General features: G+C 35.0%; 1 protein-coding gene across 1 annotated transcript in view; it reads left to right on the top strand.

Annotated features, from left to right (window-relative positions):
* The window catches only part of LOC117174579, a gene marked incomplete at its 5' end in the record, with an annotated part of 160,075 nt that overhangs the window by 103,699 nt on the left and 34,119 nt on the right, over positions 1–22,257 (top strand). Inside the window, one exon of the mRNA XM_033363807.1 lies at positions 17,246–17,294. Coding sequence (XP_033219698.1) covers positions 17,246–17,294 — 49 coding nt within the window. The remainder of the gene's footprint in view (positions 1–17,245; positions 17,295–22,257) is intronic.

Genomic DNA, 22,257 nt, shown 5'->3' with positions numbered 1-22,257 from the left:
TGAGAATAAACGCAATAGATTGGTCGCCTCTGAGGCTCTTTTGGCGCGCATAAGTCGGAATCGTGAGGAATTTTTTCGTCGATTTGTGACTGTGGATGAAACGTGGATACCCCATTACACTCCTGAGACAAAGGAACAATCCAAACAGTGGATTTCCACAAGCGAACCAGCTCCAAAGAAGGCAAAGACCGTAAAGTCAGCTGGTAAGGTTATGGCTACAGTTTTTTGGGATGCACGTGGAATTGTACTTATTGACTACTTGGAAAAGGGTGAAACAATCACTGGTGAATATTATGCATCATTATTAGAGCAGTTGAAAGAAGAAATTAAAAAAAACGACCACATTTGGCGAGAAAAAAAATTCTCTTTCATCAAGACAACGCCCGAGTTCACACATGCTTCGTTTCAACGGCTAAAATTGAAGAACTGAAATTCGAATTGGTCGAACACCCACCGTATTCACCAGATTTAGCCCCAGTGACTTTTTCTTATTTCCAAACTTGAAAAAATGGTTCGGTGGACAGAGATTTCCAGACAACGAAGACGTCATTGCCTCTGTAAGTGCTTATTTTGAAGAACTTCCGAAAACGCACTTTTCTGAAGGATTAAAAAAACTTGAAAAGCGATTGACCAAGTGTATAGAGCTCCAAGGAGATTATGTTGAAAAATAAAAAAAAATGTACCCAAAAAAAATTGTTTTTATACTTCATTCTAAGGACTTATTGAACTACCCTCGTACATTTTAATGAGAACATACGATTAATCTTTATATTTTTTGGACTTAATAGTTATTTTAATAATTTACATCCATTTAAACAATTAACATTGTTTAAAAAGTCATGAGAAATATTCAAATTGTCCAATGGTAATTATTTGTATGAAAATGATGACAGAAATTGCTAAAAATTAACAAAAATACGTAAAAATGTTTCTTTTTATTCTTGAGTCATATTTGGGGCTATGCAGGGGGGGGGGGGGCAGGTTAAAAATTTTTAGTGAACAATATTTTGTGTTTATCTTCTCCTAAAAACATTACTTAAGTGTATTCAAATGTGGCAAATAAAGTAGATCTCACTTTTGATCGCTAATTTATGAATAACAATTTTTTTTGTTTATTACATCAATGATTTTTTGCCTCGATGCGGAACATTTGTACAACTTTAAACTGTAAACGTTAAAAATTTAACATCTTTGAAATTTTGAAAATGGTAAATTAAAATTTTCGTTTTCTTTACGCTTCACAGTTCAAAAATTTGTTGTTGCTAATACATTTCTTTTCGTAAGTCATTAATTTCTAATGAATGCACGTACGAATGCAGTCATTTCTTAGCGAAAATTGTATGAAGAAATCAAAAAAATTATATTATACTTATTTACTCGATCGTAAAAACCTGTTTTAGATATGTGGATTCCAAAAATACTGACTTGGGAAGACATTCGAGTCCCCCGCACTACCGTGTTACTGCACACAGCGCGCCAGTCTCAAGCGAGAAAAATACTCTTCACTTTCAATTACAAAAAAACAGCAACAACAAGAACATTTTCGGGAAAAAGCGAGCTGAACGGTTCGACATAATTGTCTTGAGATTATGTGCTTAAAATATGGCGTTCAGCAAGTTAACCGTCTAGATTTAGTTTTCCCCTAGCGAATTTGATAGCCGTTTGAAGCGCCTTAAAGGGTCATGACTAGAGCTTATGTTCCAGTTGTTCTAGTGAGATTCCGACCACCACCATATTTGAAATGGGGAGAAATGAGAAGATTTCTACATATGGTTCTTCGCGGAATCTCACATGTTGACTTTTTTATTATGCCAACGAAACTTATGAACGAAATGTACGGAAATATCGTTAATACTAGCTAGTAGCTGTAACTATTTGATTATTGAATTTCACATAAGTTTCTATAACTGCAACGTGATAATTCCTGAAACATGAAAGTGTAACGAAAGCTTACATTTAGTAGTTATCCCTCCTGAGCATATCTTAAGTTTATTGCTCAATAATGAATTTATGAGTCTGACAATGAAAAAATGACTAACTGAGAATAGGGAAATACAAAAATATACCAACCTTCAAATTGGAGAAATTTGAATTAACGAATATGTAATGAAACTCCAGCGAATTCAACTAGTAGACTATGCATGTAATATTCAAATAAATTCTCTTTGCGTATATGTATAATAAATCATGTGGGCTGTCGATTCATTGGGTGCCAACTATGCTATACGTACTCAACGAGCCTGAACTTTTATGGGAAACTTTATCGTATATGTTTTGGTTTCACGGGACTTTAAAGCGAAGGTGTCTTATTAAATAATACGTATCGTATGTTTCAATGTCAAGAGCTATGCATAGCATGCGAGATGACAATATGATGTAACACATATGTTTACATTATTCACGCCCACAGCGTTGGCTAAGCGTCTTGGCTATAAAACCGAAATTCTTTCAATTGCATTACATTTTAAAATTCCAGTGACATTTATGAAAATATTAAAATATGGCTAATAATTTTCAAAAACAATGATTTAGGCAAATGCAGTAAACCTGCATATAACTCATGGATGACTGAATAACTCCTCGAAGATAAGAAGTGGGTACAGTGAAATGGGTATCTGCAAAATTGCTGTCTAATGGATATTCCCTGCTGGACATGACACGTCGCACAGTGGGAGAAAAAGTACATTTTTCGGACAAATATCCACAGACTGTGCAATTCTTAACGGATTTTATTTATTTTTTTTTAATTGACCATAAGGCTACCAGGTGTAACATTTATTTGCGCAATTTTTATTTTTAATTAAAGGAAATTTGTTATTTAACAACAAACTTACAACTTTTTGTTGCTAAACTTTGCCATGATACCATTTCTTCTAAGACTTTTAAATTCATTAAAAAAGTTTATAAAGAAATTAATTAATAAAAGTCATTTTTTCGTGATTTACAATGATTAGCTAATTTTGACCCATAGCTTTGGTATAAAGAATCTCAGATAATGATGTGCGCTTACAATCAGTTAAGAATAGCTAATGATTGCCAATTATGTAAACAATTTTTATAAACCAATGCACATGTTGTCCATTCTTGGATGAAAAGGCTTGATTTTTTTTGCGGAAACAACTTCAAATGTTTAGCCTAAGACTCCTTGCTATTATGTTTTTTATAGTGACCAAAAAATTTTAATTATGCAAACAATTGTTATGAACAAGTGCACATTTTGACCATTTTATGATGAAAATTCTTGATTTTCTTGCGGAATCAACCAGAAATGTTTTGCCTAAGACTCCTTCCTATCATATTTTTCATAGTGAACAAAACATATTAATTATTTAAACAATGTTTATATAAAAAATCCACATAAGAAGTTTACAGGTTTAAGGTTAATGAGTTATAAAATGTATGAGTCATATATTCTAGATTTGACCGATTTATTAGACGAGTGGATTTTATTTGTTTCAAATCTAATTGATTTTGGGTCAGGATTTTTTGGTTTTGGGGTTTATAGATGTGGGGTTTACGGGAACATGGATGCATGCATTTGAAGTTCAAGTTGTTTTTATGTTAATAAATATCTTTTTTTATGGCCAATGTGTTGAAGCTTAAACCAACAATTTTTGTGTGAATAAAACCAAGTTTGCACCGTGTGAACTTCTACCAGAAGTTTTTCCAAACATAAAAAAATCGTACAATTCATGAAGAATTGAGCGATTACTAGATTTTTGTCCATTTTCGGCAAAAAAAATCCTTGCTGTCAAATATCAGGTCACTATAAAAAATATGACAGCTAGGATTCTTTCTCAAGATATTGCACATTTATTCCGAAAAAATTAAACCTATACATTAAAAAATGGTCAAAATGTGTATTTGTTCATGAAAATCGTTCAAATAATTATCATTTTTTGTCACTATTAAAAATATGATAGCATGGATTCTTTTTCAAGATGTTTCGAATTAATTCCGCAAAAAAAATCAAACCTATTAATGAAAAAAATGGTCAAAATGCGCATTTGTTTATAGAAATTGTTTAAAGAATTAACCTTATTTGGTCACTATAAAATATATGATAGCAACGAATCTTAAGCAAAACATTTTAAGTTGATTCCGCAAAAAAATCAATCCTTTTCATCATATAATGGTCAAAATGTGCATTTTTTTTATAGAAATTGTTTAAATAATTAACATTTTTTGGTCACTATGAAAAAAGCGATGGCAAGGAGTCTTAGGATAAACATTATAAGTTGATTGCGCAAAAAAATGAAGCGTTTTTTCCAAGAAAAAGTTGTAAGTTTGTTGTTAAATAAGAAATTTCCGTTTAGTCAGAATAAAAATAGCATAGTTAAACTTGATACCTCGAAGGCTTACAGTCAGTTCTAAAAAAGGAAAAGGAAAATCCGTTAAGAATCACACTATCAGTCGATTTTTGTCCAAAAAATATGATTTTTCTCCCACTTTGCGTCTATGTGATAGCAATGGGAAAGGTAATTCTTTACACGGAGTGACGGAGCACCGTCCTATCTGCCCACGTCTATGCAACCAACGTCAATCCTAAAAAACTACCCCATACACGGAAATAATTAGTTGTTGAAATTTTTAATGACCGAGTCAACCACTCTAGGATAGGGCCAAACGTATTTCATACATTGAAAGTATAGTTGTTAGAAACTTTGGCTGATACATACTCAAAAAGTAGGAAGAATGCTAGAAAGTACAAAGAACTTTCAATGAGAATGTAAAGACCAGAGGAATAGAGTTCTTGAAACACTTTTGGCCGTTTTAATTGAAGAAAAAAATTTTCAATCATTTTCCGGTTCGCAAACATTGTCCCTGCTCAATAAATTATAAAATTCGAACTCTAAAGCTAAACATTTTTGCATTTGAAGCAATAAAAAGTAAACTAAAAATTAAAACGATTAAAGTGGAACTCTTAAAATTTAAAGTTTTAAAGTTTTTAAATTAAAAAATGTTATATTTAAATACTCAATAATTTAAACTTAAAAATGAAAGGTACTAACACTTTTCAGTTGAAGAATTCAAAATGAAATGGAGATAAACTGCAAAATTTAGAACTTTTTACTTTAATAAAGTATAGAGTTTAAAGATTCAGATTCTATTCCAAAAATATAAGTCCTTGCTATTATTTTTAATACTCTACATTTAAGAATCAATCAATGAACTTTACAAAATTTAAAATTATATTATTTTAAGCAATTTTAAGCTAGAAACATTAAAAATGACAAATTTGTTGTAACTGAATATTTCTTAAATTAGAAGTTATATTATTTTGATTTTAAATAGTTTAAATATCCTTGAAAAGCCTTAGAAATTTTGAAAAATCTTAAGAAATTTAGAAGTAGGTAAAAATTTTTTTTAATTCAAAACTATTTTAGAAATAATTTGATTTTTTTAATAAAAATTTTAGAAAACTTTTCAATTCTTTGTTTGAAGTCTGCAAAAATCTAGATTTAAATTAAGAAACTCTAAATCCCTTAATATATCTTAAATTTACTCAAATTTTTCTTTCAAATGATAAGTGCTTAATTGTTATTTCTATATTAAAATGTAACAATTTGTCTCACAAATTAAACATTTTTTAAAATAAAATAATTAAAATTGTAACGTTCAAAGTTTAAAAGCTTTTCGAAATTCTAACGATTCAATGCCTTCTGTATCAAACAGGTCAGTTTTAAATTGATTACTTTGACATTTTGGTTTCAGTTTATGTGTGTTTAATGTTTTTATACTAAAACAATAGTTTAAATTTAATAAAAGCCTTTGATTACGATTATATTATTATGACGTTATTTTAAAGTTAGAAAAATGTATAAAGTTTCAATCGGACGTTTACATGTTGTTAATGAGTAAGATTTTCGAATTGCATTTTTAATTTGTTATAGTAAAGACTCATTTCTGAAAGAATTTATATTCACAGTTGAAGGATTGCAGTAAAGAACTAGATAACTAACAAAATCGAAATCACCATTGAAAGATAAAGCGAAATTTTGCTTAAGAGCTGAAGTGTTTCTCAATTAAGACCAGAAAGGTAGGATTAAAAAAAATTCTAGTTTCGAGAAACAGAATGTGGAAGTTTACTATCTCAAATTGACAGGAAGCTACAACTGAAACAGGTTCAGTTGCGAATAACGTTTAAAAGTGCAATTTTTAGTTTAAACCATAAATAAAAACCTGCTGCTGAGATGTTGAGTTGCTAAATTGAGAGAAAATGAATTTTATGAGAAAAAGTTTACCAAATACACATAATACACATACAAGTTTTCGCTGAAAGGTGAATAAAAAGAAGAAAGGTATATGTTTATTCACAAAAAAAAAATAATTTTAAAAAATGTCGTTTCTGATTGCATGGCTTAAAGGAAAGTATAAAAATATTTAAAAGTGTTTTTTTGTGTGTGTAGAAACTAGAGACTTAAGGTTTTAGGCTGGAATTTGTTTGATATACAGTGAAACTCTTCTATTACGCTGATTTTGGGGCTAACGGTGGGTGGGAACTAATTCACTATAGCTCACTCCGCTTTTGTTTCTGTACGTTTTATTTAAGAGATTTTTCTTTAATACAAAGATGCGCTGTATTATTTTATTGTATCAAAAAACTTTTGGAAGGGAAATGTGGCCAGAAAAAGGTGTGAGCAAAAGCTAAGAGGTTAGGAAATGAAAAAGAAGAAGATGGGAGACAAATACAGACAGCTATCTGATTTTAAATCATCAATATTTTTAGTTTACTAAATTAAAAATAAGATTTCAAAAAAATCCTCTTAACATTTTCAACCTTCTTCTCGGGTGAACCCGATTTTTCATCATAGCCACGGACTAAGTCAAGTGACTGATGATATAACGATGTTATAAGTTAATTTAATACGATGTTTGAAATCTCTTGCTATGATGTTGTAGATAAAAAATTACGAGTAGGGGAAGGTGGGGCACGACGGAACAGGCGGGTAAAATAAAACGCTACTATATCTGGAAAAATATTCACACTAAAAGTTTGATATTAATTTATAAAATTAAAATAAGTCTAATGAGTTGAGGAAAGTGCAAACAGAATTTATATTTTATGTTAATTGTATCAGAAACTAAGACCTTATGACAAATTTAAAATATATACTAGGCAGTCTGATAAGTCCCTGAAAAATGAAACACGGAGACTTTTTTTTGGCCAAAGTCGGTTTTATTTTTCAACATACTCTCCTTTTAGGTCGATACAGTGAGTCCAACGATTTTCTAACTTTTTGATACCGTCCGAAAAGTACTCGATCGGAAGGTCTCCAAAATTCGCCTCAGTTTCAGCTATGAGCTCCTCATTTGAGTAAAAACGCTTACCGCTGAGCCATCTCTTCAAGTTAGGGAACAAGTAATAGTCGCTGAGGGCCAGGTCTGGTGAATACGGTGGCTGAGGAACCAATTCGAAGCTGATTTCATGCAATTTTGCTTGTGCAACTAAGCATGAATGAACAGGCGCATTGCCGTGATGATAAAGCGGTTTTTTCTTCTTCAGATGCGGTCGTTTTTCGGCGATTTCGATTTTCAATCAGTCCAATAATGATGAATAGTATGGTCCGGTTATAGTTTTACCTTTTTCAAGATAGTCCACGAATATTATGCCATGTACATCCCAAAATACGGAGACCATAACCTTTCCGACGCATTGTTGCGTTTTTGGACGCTTCAGAGCACTTTGGCCCGGTGGAACCCACTGTTTTGCCTGTTGCGTTGACTTCTCTCAATTTCACTTTAGGATCATTCAACATCATATCGTGGATTTTTTCGACATTTTCTGGTGTAGTGACCTCTTTTGGGCTCCCAGAATGTTCAGCATCAACTGTGCTCGTATGGCCACAACGAAACTCGGTAAACCACTTATGAATCGTTCCAATCGACAGTGCAGAGTCCGGGTAATACTTATCCAGCTTGGCCTTGGTCTCGGATATCATTTTCTTGCGAAGATAGTAGTGTTTGATCAAAACTCGAAACTCAGATTTTTCCATATTAAAAAAAACTCGGAGGTTAGTCGCTTCTCAGTGCTGTAACTTGTAAATGCGTAAATATAAATGGCTGAAGTTTTGACAGGCGTCATTTGAAGGATCAAGCTCGACGAAAATGGTTCACATTAGTGAATACTAATGTCATCTCTTAGAATTTTCAGGTACTTATCAGACTGCCTAGTATATTGTATAAAATGAGGAAACTGAGTTGAACGTGGTTTCTCATCATAGCCACTGACAAAGTCAAGTGACTGATGAGATAAGGATGTTATAAGCTAATTCAATGCGAAGTTTCAAATCTCTCGCGATGATAATGTAGGTACAAAATCACGATTACGGTGTAGTTTCAAGTTCTTCTTTTAGCGCTGTTATACTTAAACAGCGACCGCAAGCTTTGGAGGTGACAAGAGCCACCCCTGAATGTTTTCTTAGAGCTACTATCTTATTGGTATCTTATTATCATCATATCAAAATCAAATTTACATGGGCTCATTCTTTGTGTCTTGACTTGTAAAAATGTTTGCAATCATCTTCAATCTTCGAAAACCACCTTCTATGTGGCAAATACATATGCTAATCGCAAATATTTTTTTAACGCCGACATTTGTATTTGCTTCGGAGAGCTTTATTCACCGCTGTTATGTCCTAAATTCGGCTCTCAGGCATGCCTAGATATAGGTAGGTCTCTTCGGTGTCAATCTGTCCAACAGCACTTATATCCAAAAGCTCCAAACCAAAGTCCAAAATAACTTCTCCTGTGTAATTCTCAAAGATCCTGAAAGCATAATGGCCGCAGTATGATAGATATAATATATGTTATTGTTATGTTATCTGACGCATAGAAGAGAATACAGAAGAGGGGGAGATGGTTCAGGGAGAATGAATAGTTTCTCGCTGACCCATTGTGCCTCTTTAGCGATCACCCTGTGTCTGTAAAAATTCACCTAAGACCAACCTTTCGGCGAGAGGTATACAAGATCTCGAAATCACTCGACTAAAAAAAAGATACTAATAATATCATACGCTTCAATGAGTTTTGCCGCAACCCTTATAGAAACTGAGGAAGAATGTCCATCAATTACTGCAGAAGAGGTTAAAAAGCACTTAGAGGTAAGAAGAACTTTTCCGCTGCAGGATCAGATGGCATCAAGAACTTCTACCCACATATTCAACCTCATTTTTAAAGTCAGAAACACCTCTCCCACAGTACCTGGTGTTTGTACGGACTATACTCATACAGAAATAAGGAAACTTGTCAAACCCTGAGAATTACAGGCCAATAACTTGTTTGAATACACTATATATGATCTTTACAGCTGTCATAAATAGAGTATTGTTCGAAGAATTTAACCTGTGTGGAGAGAGATGTACGTACAACGTCGCTCGAAAAAAGGTGTATCAGGCTGCCAAGAGAACCTAATAATTGAGAGGTACATCTGCGCGGATGCAGCAGCTGATCAGCGCGTGCTGTCAATAGCCCACATTGACTGCCGGAAAGCTTATCATTTAACTTCTCATAGACATAGTATTTATATGTTGGAAAGCTTGAAGGTTCATCCATACATAGTGAGATGCATCGAGAGATTGATCACCCTTTGGAAAACTAGATATACTATATTATCTGAAGATTACTATGTGAGAACGAATAACGCGACCTTCCAAGGGGCATTTTTCTGGCTTTTCTTCTGTGGCAACACTAATCATCGCGAGCATAAGGTTCCTCATGTATTTTATATGGATGACTCAAAGATTTATGTTTATGGTAAGAGCAAACTTCGAAGTGCTTTAAGTATCATCAAGCAGTACACAGGGAAGATAGGTATAGACTTTTGATTGGACAAGTTTGCCAAGATTCGTCTAATAAAATAAAAGATTATTGGCGCTCCCAATGACCCTGAGAGTGTGGATATGACTGTTATTAGTAATCTGAACCGTGGAGAGACCTATACATACCTGGGCTTGTCTCAAAGACGCATCCAGGATTTAACATCAGTGAAGGAGTCTCTCCGAGGCAGGTACAAGCCAACAGTTTTGGTTTTTGAAATATTTCGACGTTTAGCAAAGTATCTGCGACTAACAAGCTTGCCGTTCCGGTCCCGCTCTACTTGTTTGAGGTGATTTTATGGGCGAAGAACTATCTGGTGGGCCTTGATGTCAACACACGTAAGATTATGCATATGCATAAGAGCTTGGATATCAATTCGTTTATTTCGCAATGATACATCCCACGCCGTTAAGGCGGATGCAAACTTGTGTATATCCAGTGTTATCATAACTGAATTGTTCTAAGTACAGCTCAAATATCTTTGCAAATTTCACAGATCCTCTCCTAAAAATGGTCAGGAATTACGAGATGATTGCCAAAGTAGCGTTCGTTTGTAAAGCTGCGGAACAGGCGGCCGAGACCCGTTGGCCTGAATTTCAAGATTAGAAGTGAGGATAGTTTATTATTGCATGTAAATGCTTCAATTTTAAAAGGCGAAGTAAAGAAAGTAAAAGTTTAAACATCTGCCAACATGTTACTCTGCAAGAAAATGAACAGAAACTTTCATAGAAATATAGACAAACAGTCCTTGTTCAAAGAGCAAAGTCTTGCTTTCTCCAATCATCAAGGCTTAATTCAGGTACAAAGGTTTTATTTTCGCATGCCAGCACAGTTTCATTTCCACCTTAGTATACCTTGACCGCATTTTATGTCAGGAAGTTTCCAGAGATAGGTGCAAAATGTGTCATGCACACGCTGAATGCCTATAGCTTATACTGTCTTGATGTTCAAATTACGCGTAAATGACTTATCTTCACAGACATTATTCGGCTGATCGCTCCGAGGGAGATAGAGTCAATTGTCCTAAAATAGAAGTGCAACTTTTATTTTGGGCAGCAGTCTCCGTTGCACCCTCGAGGCCTGACATCGTTTTCCAAAACTTCGAGAAACTATTTGTGTGATTAAGTTCTCGGCTCCAGGCGACTACATTATTCCGGCCAAGGACAAGGAAAAGGAGTAGAGGTATCAAGAACTTACCGCGCTTCCTAGGGTTTGATTTATAGTACATGTATTACAAATTGCAACTTTTCTCTTACGATAATTAATTGTTTGATATCATATTTTAACCACATAATATAAATGGCTAAATTCATTCCATTACTGAGGGAGTTTTCTAAAAATGGTCTCCTTCTTTTAAATTATTTGAAAATATGATGCAGTTTATGCGCCTGGGAAAGGGAAAGCCGCCACCGTAAGTGTACTTATGGTGAACCTATAGCGCCGATATTCGGTTCATCACGGGTACACTCATGGTGGCAGTTCGCTTCTTTCCAAGTGCATTAAATGCATAATATTCTTAATTAATTGATACAAAAACAATAGCAAGACTATTTTTCGAAAAACTCCTCATGTGAGGGATTGTATGTAGCTCTTTAGATGATACGGTTAAAATATGACATCAAACAATTCGTAATTGTAGGAGAAAAATTGTAATTTATAATACATATACTAAAAATTAATCCCTAGCCTTAAAAGGGAGCTGCAAAGACTATACCCAAAATATTTGATTAAAGTAATTGTTTTTGTTATCGTTGTTCTTGTAAATGTGAAGGGCCTTTGATAAATTCACTGGACACATCCTTAGATGTCGAATTGAGCGTCCCTGTATCAGAGTTTCTTTTGAGTAAGGGTAGATTAAACCTAGGTGACGTGTCTTTAGCGGTGACTCTGAGATACTGGGTGAGCTCGCAGGGTATGCTGCCTTGTCCTTGCATGCGGGGCTCTATGCAGGCAGAACCCTTTGTCCATCTGTCCGTGGAAGCAACAATGAGATCACAAAAACACCAAACGATGTATATGCGGTTCAAAACGATAAAAATCCCAGAGCACTTAACAATGGGTCGGCATATAGTGCCGATCTCCCTTGAGTCCGGCGTACTGAAAAAATTAAGATACAAACACGACAATGAACCGACAAAGCACTCACATGGAGTGGGCGAATCGACTCAAGGATGCCTTGCTGAACTGCTATGATGCCCGCATTATCTCTGTTAACGGAGGATTCACTTATCAGTCATTGCCAAATCAAGCAGTCTAATTCTCGAAAGCTGGATATAACAAACCGCTGCATGAATAAACCGCAAACGAAAAGGAGGCAGGTACATTAGGGCTAACCGCGGAAAGCAGACACCCCCTAAAAGATAATAGCAATTTCAGGACAAGGACGACGTTTTGTTTCTGTTGCGGCGAGAGCTTTAGTTGTTTTAGATTAAAGGCTTAAATGGACGACGGATCAAAAGACCAAACCATGCTTGCATCAGCTAAACAAGAAGATTCGATAATCAAGGTAGATCAAGGTGGAAAATAGTGGTAGCAGGCTGCCGAGATTACCTGATAATTGATATGTGCTTCTGCAAAAATGCAGCATTCCACAAACGCTGCCTTTCGGTGACCTGGATTGACTACCGGAAAGCTTTCGAATCAAACTCTCATAGACTTAGCATTAATATGTCTGTTGGAAAGCTTGAAGGTCCATCTACAAATAGTGAGTTGCATAGAGTTTGATGCCCCTTTGTAAAACTAACTTCACTGTCTCATCTGGAAATGATAGTGTGACGACCAGCAGAGTCACCTTCCCGATGTGCATTTTTCATGGAGACACCATGAGCCCTCTGCTCTTTCGCATTACACTTTTGCGAGGATAAGATTATTCATGTATTTTTTATATATCGCATGTTGATCTACGCTCCTAGTTTAAATCAATTCTAGAGTACCTTCAATATTGTCGAAGGCGTACACAGGAGAGATTGGTGTAGACCTTGGATTGGTCAAATATGCCAAAATCCATCTAAGGCGAGGACAAATTACTGACGTTTTCGGGGCTCCTCAGCTTGTGTATTGAATTGTTATCAGACATCTTGTCACTGTTGAAACTTAAGTATACCTAGGCGTTGCTGAGAGCCTCACACAGAACATAAAGTCAGTAAAGGAGTCTTTCCGAAGCAGATATAAGTATCTTCTTCGATAGATTTGCTCTTCCAATCTCTCGGGCTTAAAGAAGTTATCAACGATTAACATTCCTGTAGTCCTTAATATGGCCACGCATAAGATCATGCATGTACAGAAGAGCTTGCAAATCAGTCCGTCGATTCTGCGATTACACATATCGCGCCGCCAATGTGAGCGCAGATTTGTAAATCTCCAATGTTTTTATCGAAATTATACTGAGTACAGCTTAAATCGTGTCGTCCTAAGTGGAAGAGATCATCTCCTAAAAATTGCCGGAATTTTAACATTAGAAGTGAGAAGCCGTCTGGACATAATTCATGTGCAGAGCATTTTATTTTCGCGGTCTTGTATGGTATCATTTTCTCTTTAATACATTGTGGCCAGAAAGAAGTCCCCATCCGTAGATAGCGTGTACCATCCTTGTCGCTTTTACGTTTTTGGCCGCTACCCTACCCTGCCCAATTCGAGGCCTTAAATGGTGCTCTAGGTCATCGAGAAACGAACTATATTCATGACTGGATCTCGGCGCCGGCCGAATACAACATCAGTGTCAAGGAAAAGGAGGAGCGATATCAAGACCCTAAAAGGAAGCTGCAACGATTCTATCTAAAATATTCAATTACAATAATTGAGCTTCCCACTGAGTAACCGTGCGGAGAGCATCTTACTCGCACCGCGTGCGAGGCACATTTTGTGTGGATTGTGCAAGGCATACGGGTCGCATTTTGTGACGAGCACGTAGGTGTGAGGCATATGCAACGCGCTTCGTGATGAGCATGATATGCGGCGCACATGTGTCTCTATTTGGGAGACACATTATTTGTGAATAATACATAATGAAGAAGCATAGTTTTTGATAATAATAGTAAATTGTTTTAAATTGAGTAATTAATAAATTATAATAATAATTATGTGATTTGTAGAAAGTGAAATCATTTACTATTTTTTATTTATTAATTAACTTTAACTTCAAGTAATAATTAATAGCAATAATAAATAATAATGTTATAATAATGCATTAATTTTTTAACAAATTATACATAATGATTCAAATTAAAAATTGAATTAAATTAATATCGTAAAAATGATTTTTTAACCAAAATTAAAACTTTTTTCAATTTTATAGTAAGAATGAATGAGGAAATTAGTAAGAATTGTTATGGAATGCGTGATTGTAGAATTTGAATGTGCAATGCATTTTCTTTATTTGTAAACTATCCTTTTAAACTTTGCGAATTTAAATTTGAAATTAATTTCAATTTAAAAAATGTAATTGCTCGTATCATTTCAACTTGAATTTTGTTTTTATAGCCTAATGTTATACTTTTAATATCATGCTTAGGCATACTTGAAAAATCTGTTGAGAAATTCAAAAAATTCTTCTGAAGTTTTAATTGTTTTGTACTTTTTACAAGTGAAAATAAGGCAGCTGTATTTAAAAAACATGTGCTGTAGTAGAATCATGCATGGCGCACCCGCCGCGCCGCGCCGTTGGTCTAATGGAAATCGCACGTTTATGGTAACACTTGAATTAATCTCTGGCGGTAAGTGAAATATTGATTATATTTGTAAACATAACCTCACATCAATTAAGAGAACTTTTTCTACATTCTTTATAGAAAATATTTGTTTTGTTGTTGTTACTTTCTAATTGTCCCTAATTGAAAGTGCCAACTTCACTACGAATTTGGAATTTATATATTTTGGCAAGTTTTTCAATTGTCGTCTTTTGAAACTTTCCAATAACGTAGATTATTTTTCAACGAAATTATTGAACATTTTTAACGAAAATAATGAATTTTTAAGTAAAATGATGAACGTTTAACAAAAAATTGTCAACAGTAAAATTTATAACCAGTAATGAATATTAATAATAATAATAAATAATTATTATTAATTTTCTTCAGTTACGGAATACAAGACTGAAATTCAGAAGGTTCTTCCGGCAACTAAGCAGAGTTAAAGAAGACAGGCAACCAGGTCGAGCCTCTGAGTTCGAGGAAAATGAACCTAAAAGCGAAAAGAAAGAAGACATCGTTGAAGACGCCGAAGCAGATACAGACGATGATGTTGAAAATTATGATTTGTAAAACTGCAACAATATAATTATATTTGATCGTCTATCTAGTTGCATTAGGTCTTAGGCGACAAAAATGTATCTTTGCAAAGGCTAAAACACAAATTTACGTAAAAATTAATTTGCGTAACTTTTTGTCAGACCAAACATGAGTAGAGATTATTAAAGTCATTTTTTAAAATGGTATGACTTGCCATATAATGCAAATACATGTACGATATCAAAATATCAAATTCTTTAAATACCCTGCAGCGGTTTTAGGACCTAATTTATGAAAAAGGTTTAAAAAGGATATTTATTTGCGCGTCATGTCATACTGGTAATATTAGCATGCTTGTGTTCATTGAAACTTTGGGCAACGATAAAAAACATGAAAACGTTTATAATAAACCTAGTTTTATTGTAAATATTAAAAGTTAATTGCTTTTTTACCGGCTCTATACATTTTTAAATACTTAAACCAGAAATAGGCTATTATTTTCCATTTTCACATCTCATCGTTTCCCAAAGTTTCAACGAAAAATATTTATTATTATGCACACAAACTTTTTAATATCGCAAGTATCACATCCTTAAGTTTTTGACATTAAATATTATAGCTATCTGAATGCGTGCATTATAATGCTAGTAGCGTTAAATGCATGATACACTTGCTATTATGACGTTTTTATGCCCAAAGTAATAATTATTTTTTACTGAATCTTTCGGAAACGTTAAAAAACATGAAACCTAATATAAATAACCTATTTTGATGCAAATATTGAGATTCAAATTCTGTTTTACAGGCTTTATACATTTTTTAATCATATAAAGTAGACAATAGCTATTAATTTCGGTTTTCACGTTTCTCATCGTTTTCCAAAGTTTCAACAAAAAGTATTTATTATTGTGGAGACGAAAAATGCTAAAAATTCAAGTAACACATGCTTAGTTTCAGATATTGGATATTATAGTTACCTAAATGCATATTATATTTATGATATCAGCGTTTTTGGGTCCAAAATAATAAATATTTTCCCCTGAGACTTTTGGAAACGATTAGAAGCATGAAAACGAACAGAAATAAATGTTATGAAAAACTTCTCTTTTGATGCTTATTCTTAAAATAAAAAGTACTTTTATAATGTATTACTTGCTTTTTACTTCAGAATTTAATTCTAAATATAATCTGTATACCCTCTAAGCATCATAAATGTGTGCACGCACCATACGCTCACTGATATGCACTACGTGCGATTCTCACGTCGCAGTTTGCTTCTTGGGTTGTGATGGGTGCTCTCGGAGGTGCGAAGCTCTCACTGGTATGTAACCTCAAAGCCATACTCGCGTGCTAAAAACATGCCGAGGCATTTTCGAGCTGGATGTCTAATTGAACTGCAACTTTTTAGAACGCTGGATTTTATATATATAATTTTATTCTCTTGAAGCAGTTAACAAAATTGTGGAAACACTTAAATTTTACAAATTGATGTCGAATTATTGGAATGGTCGCCTTGAGCACAAACTATGGCTTTGAGTCAGACGATGAAAACGAGTCGCACGCTGCACAACTGTGCTTATGCTTGATCTTTATCCATTCACGAAGAAGAGCATACTTGAGCACATCAACATTCTGGTATTTTTTAGGGTTTAACTTTCCTTGAAAAATGCCCTAAACCGAAAAGTCGAGAATGGATAAAAATACCACAGGAGCACATTCGTACAGCGTGCGATTCGTTTGTCAACCGACTCGGAGCCATAGTTCGTGTTCAAGGCGACCATATTGAAAATTCGACACGAATTTGTAAAATTTAAATGTTTTCCACCATTTTTTTAATTGCTAAAATAAATCGAGATGTTACATATGTAAAAAATACAGCAATCTAAAAAGTTGCAATTCAGTTGGACGAACCTGTATTTTTTATAAATAATATATAAATAACAGTTGTAGGGTCCCACTGAGAGCAGAGGCCCTCCATGAAAATTACATAGGCTTCCAGTAGAGCTGTGGTAACTCGCACTTATGTTTTGACCACGTCCGATATATCTATAAATATTCCTACTTGTACGTCTCTTCATTACAGTACAAAATGTATACAATTTTATACAATATTAAATCAAAATTTCTGTATGTTTATATATATATATATACTAAAATAAATTACAGTATTGTTTATCTCAATCTTCTTCAATTTTTTTCAGCTCCTGAAATTTTGCACTACGAACCGATAACATTAGCAGCCGATATGTGGTAAGTATAAATAATAATAATAATAAATAATAATATAATAATAATATAATATAATAATAAATAAGAGCCTCGGTGGCTCAGTTGGTTAGACACTCGGACTTCACCTCAGAGGTCTGGGGTTCGATCCCTGAGCCGGTACGTCTAGTAATTTTCAATGTACCTTTACCGAGGTTCTGGTGGTTCGGAACCCACCTTAATCTGTAGGTCCCCCCATCGTGTAAATGACTGCAACCCAGTCCGTTAATGATGGGGTAAAAACCAGGCTTTGTCCAATATGTTTGGGCAGACTGCTCTTATCAGATCACTTGATTGCATTATAAAAATGCGTCCGTGACTGATCATATATACCGGGACAGCCCCGTGCAAAAATGATCAAATAAAAAATCCAACTCTAACCAAAAATGCATTCGACATGTTGGGCAGTATAAGCCTGTTACAACATTCCAACACAGAAATGTTTTTTAAACAGAAAATAATTACTTCTCATTAGAGTTCCGGGGTCCAATGCCTGAGCCAGTACCTCAGGGAATTTATCTATGTACTTTTACCGAGGTTCTGGTGGCTTGGATTGCACCTTACGCTTTAGGTCATATCATCATGTACTTGGCTGCAACCCAATCCGTGGGTGATGTATAAAAAAACAGTCTTTTTCAATATGTCAAATTAGGCATATTGTTCTTATTAGACCAATTTATTGCATGAAAAAATACGTCCGTGAATGAATACGTATAGCTGCAAACGAAAAATCGAATGCACTAGACAAATTCGGCTTCTGAAAGGATAGTCCTACTACGTGAATTGGGGAGGCAGAGGCGTGTGGAACATCCGTCAGTTGTGTGCATCGCAGATCAAACAACTGAACACGTATTTCAATATCAATCGGGAAAATTCACGCTACAAAAATTTGAAAATGATAGAAATTACACGCCTCTGAATCTCCCTCATCTGAATGACACCAAAAATCCATCCTGCCCCTCTTGCGTAGATTACACGAGAATATATGCTACTGCGTTTACATTTACGGGTGTCCTGGTTGTTTGGATCCCACCTCAAGCTGTAAGTTCCCCCATTATGCACTGGGATGCAGACCTATTCATGGATGGTGGAGTAAAAAAGAAACCAGGTTACTCAAAATATCTTACGGCTTATCCGTGACTGACGAAACATATCTGGACAGTTCCGTGTAGAAACTTTTGCAACAAATTTCAACTCAAGAACGAAAAATGCCTAGACATATTGGTCTACAACCATCTTAAGTCTAAGGTTTTCTTCTATAATAAGAATTATTAACTCAAAACATGTTAGGTTGTAACCGTCTTAAAAATGTAAGTCTGAGGTTTTCTTTTATAGTAATAAAAATCCGGATGTAGAGAACATTACTAGGGCTAGAGGCAGAACAACGCTCATTTTTGATACCATAACGATAGAATAAAAATACAAACATCACTGAAGTATTGAGAAATAATAACAATTTGGAAGGGAACGTCGAACACGCTCTGTTGAAACTTCGAGATACAGAACCGATCTCGAAGCATTTTCTGTCAAAGCTGAACATCAAAAAGACTTCTATAGCACTGATAGGCTAACTTAACATCCAGGCATTGCCATTTTCCCCAATTAAACACCTGTCTGTTACGAAGGTTCAGACATGTATATACCGTGCAGCAGTTGTCACATTCATAACGCTAGAATTAAAATCTAGACTCCAGAGTAATAATGCAGCCTGTCAAAGAGGTAGAAATGATAACCCTTGGAAGAGGAGAATTTAGGGCGAATTTAGCAAAACAATATGCAAGCTAGGCAGGTTAGAGCAATATAGGCGATGTACGAAAGCTCATAAGCTGACTCGTCACGTGGCAGACATTCTCTGTTCACGCAATATTACGTCTACAACATCAGAACCCTGTTTGGAAATTTTTCAAAGAGCCTAAGCAAGCCCAAACCTGTCAAACCTAGGCCCTGACCTTGTACAAAACTTTTGGTACAAGTATCTTAAGCGTTTGCACGGTTCATTAGCTAGGTGTTAGCAGAACATGCTTGAGCAGCCAGTTTGGTTACCTAACATGCATTATCTCCGACCGAGGAGCTACTCACTGAGAAATATTGAAATTTAAAAACTATGAATGTTGCAGTCTCAATTGAATTCGCATAGATTGTGCTAATATTTCTTTAGGATTGCTGAGATTATCCAGATTTCCAAAACTTCTCGAGATCGGGACTGTTGAGGTGAAATCAGACTCGACTAAGCTCGGTGGCATTCAGATGGAGTTGGCGGTTAGTTCGGCTCAACGAAGCACGCTTGGCGAAAGATTTCCAAGAGTTCTACGAGTTCCTCGAAGAGTTCTCCTAAGATTTCCAGCGCAGCAATCTAAGATTTCTCAGTGACTAGCTCCTCGTATCCGACAAAGTCTACGTTCAATGCGAATGCAAGAACATCTGTGCAGAAGCGCAAAGGGGACTTTGTTGCCACTCTCGGGGATACAAGGACTGACTTGCACATGGAATCCCAATTAAAAAAAAAATTGGGGAGAATTGATAAAAATACGCTCGGGAGCCCCCGTGAATTTCAGTTTGCGATAATGAACAATTATAGTAGGTTGTGCAATCGTTTAAATTCGTACAAAGTAATATAACCCAAAAATATGTTGTTGGTCGCAATTCAGCCAAAATTTCTTAGGGGCGCCAATTCGTTTGTATACATCAGCACAAACTAATTTCAGTCTCAGCCAATCCAGTTTAATTTGCCCTGTTTGAAGTTGAAGACGAAAGAACTGACCATGAATTAAGGCAGATTTATATGCATTCGATTAGTGCTGGCTTAATTTATTTTAGAGAATCGAAAAACAAGATTCGGTCGAATGCAAAAATGTTAATTTGCCTCAATTTGCCCGAATTAAATTTTTTTGCTGGGATACATTGATTATAAACAAGTGGTACCAATACTGAGGATCTCCAAACTCTTGCGCATTGCGACCGAAGTTTTTCAGTGTGATTCCTGAATCTTATGATTCAATTTAACGTTTTATGCGGATGACTTGCAAAAGAACGACAGATGAATGGAAAAACAGCAACAGTTAATCAAAATTACACTGCAGTTTTGAAACGGCATACATATTAAATTTGAGGAAGGCAAGTACAACGAACTGAACTTGGAACGGCATCCAGTACGATATGGGCCGTTAACACCTATGCATTCCGCTCCTCACCTACTCTTTTGGGCTCATCAAATAGGCAAGAAATTGTGACGGTGTGGCAATTGAAAAAGGTTTAAGTTTGTCCTCTCATGATTTCAAATACAGAAAACATCCACATAAGACTGATGATTTAGCTGTAGAACCTAGAAGTTATTATCGTGCTATAGTCTAACAGCCAGCGACACTGAGCCTTACGTCGTCGCGGAAAATGATAACAAAATTAGGAATGATAGTTTTGCGTGTGGGAGAATAACGAATCACTTTGCTAACCAAGCAAATCCTGAACCCACGTACCTTAATGAATTATTAAAAAATGATCTTTTTCTCAAAATTAGCATGATCGCAGAATTAAAAAGAAATATATAAATAGCGTGATTGGCGGTTTTGCGCACTGATTGGAAATATATGTGTGCCTGCCCATGATCAGTGCCCAAGATTTATTAAACGGTTGCTTCGTAATTGAACTTGCGTCATCACTAATATGAAATTTTTTTAAATGTTGGTCTGAGTCGAATAAATATGTGAGCCTTGAAAATTCTTGTATCCGGTATCATGCTGACCTGGTTTCATCGCGCACCGTCGTGTCGCATCTTGGGAAAATTGATTTTCTTGGTCTGATTTTCAAATTAGGCTTAAGGTTTTTTGAGAAATAAACAAATATGACGAAAAAATTGGCCATTTTTTCTACTCGACGTCACTGGTGCTCGTTAATAACAGGAAAACTGTTGAAAGCGCCTTTCATAAAGTAATACCAGCTAAAGATGTTCCAATATTATATAATGAAAAAAAATTGTTATACTAATTCAATAAACAAATGCATTATTCAGGCATTTGTCGACAGGAATTTTTTTTCTATGTGAACATTTTTAATTAAGAATTTCATGATAATTTCATCAAAATTAATAATTCTTAAATCAATGTTATGATTGTTTTAAACAAATTCATTATTTCGGTAGGGGTCATCCACAAAATACGTGATAGTTTAGGGGGGGGGGGGGGTCTGCCGAAGTATCATTCTCCATAGTATGACTAATGTAAAAAGTATCACGCAGGAGGGTGGGGGGATCTCAAGTTCCTGAAAAATGTATCACGTATTTTGTGAATGGCCCCGTATTTGTCGTCAAAAACTTTTTTTTTCAATCATAGTCCTTCTAGTTTAAGTTTCTCATCAATTTAATTCTTTTAATAAGGCTGCAGCTTCATGATCGCGTGGAATAACCCAACTTTTGGATCAGCCTTATTAATATAATGAATGGAATGAGAAACTCAAACTGAAAGGACTGAGGTTGAAAAAAACCTTTTTCGTCGACAAATATCCAAATAAAGCATATGTTTATTAAATTTATTTAAAACATCATAGAATTGATCAACTTAGTATGAGTGCTGGTTGAATTACACAGGCCGACAAAATTTGACAAAGGTCCGGAACCAGAGACCAGACCTAGTATACCCGAAGGTTTTTGCTGCGCTAAATCCGAATCCGACCTTAGAAAAATTCCATCACCCTCAGTTTTCGAGATATTGTAACCTAAAAGTGCAAAAAACACCGTTTTTTGCTATATTTGAGGTTACATAGCATCTTGAATAAATTTTTTTTCAAAAACGGGCGAAAGCATTACAAAGGAGCACCCTTGCCCTCTGAAATCCATTTTTCAGATTCAAGATATCTTTTTTTTCATCGATATATCATTGATTGAAGTTAAGTATTTTCGCAGTTTCGTAACAACGTTAAAACACCCTATATAGCATATGTGAGGCTATAAGCCCAA

This window comes from Belonocnema kinseyi, chromosome 6 (genome assembly GCF_010883055.1).
Source record: "Belonocnema kinseyi isolate 2016_QV_RU_SX_M_011 chromosome 6, B_treatae_v1, whole genome shotgun sequence".
Classification (NCBI taxonomy): Eukaryota; Metazoa; Arthropoda; class Insecta; order Hymenoptera; family Cynipidae; genus Belonocnema; species Belonocnema kinseyi.
The sequence above is the reverse complement of the archived record's forward strand: the minus strand, read 5'-3'. Positions and strand labels throughout refer to the sequence as shown.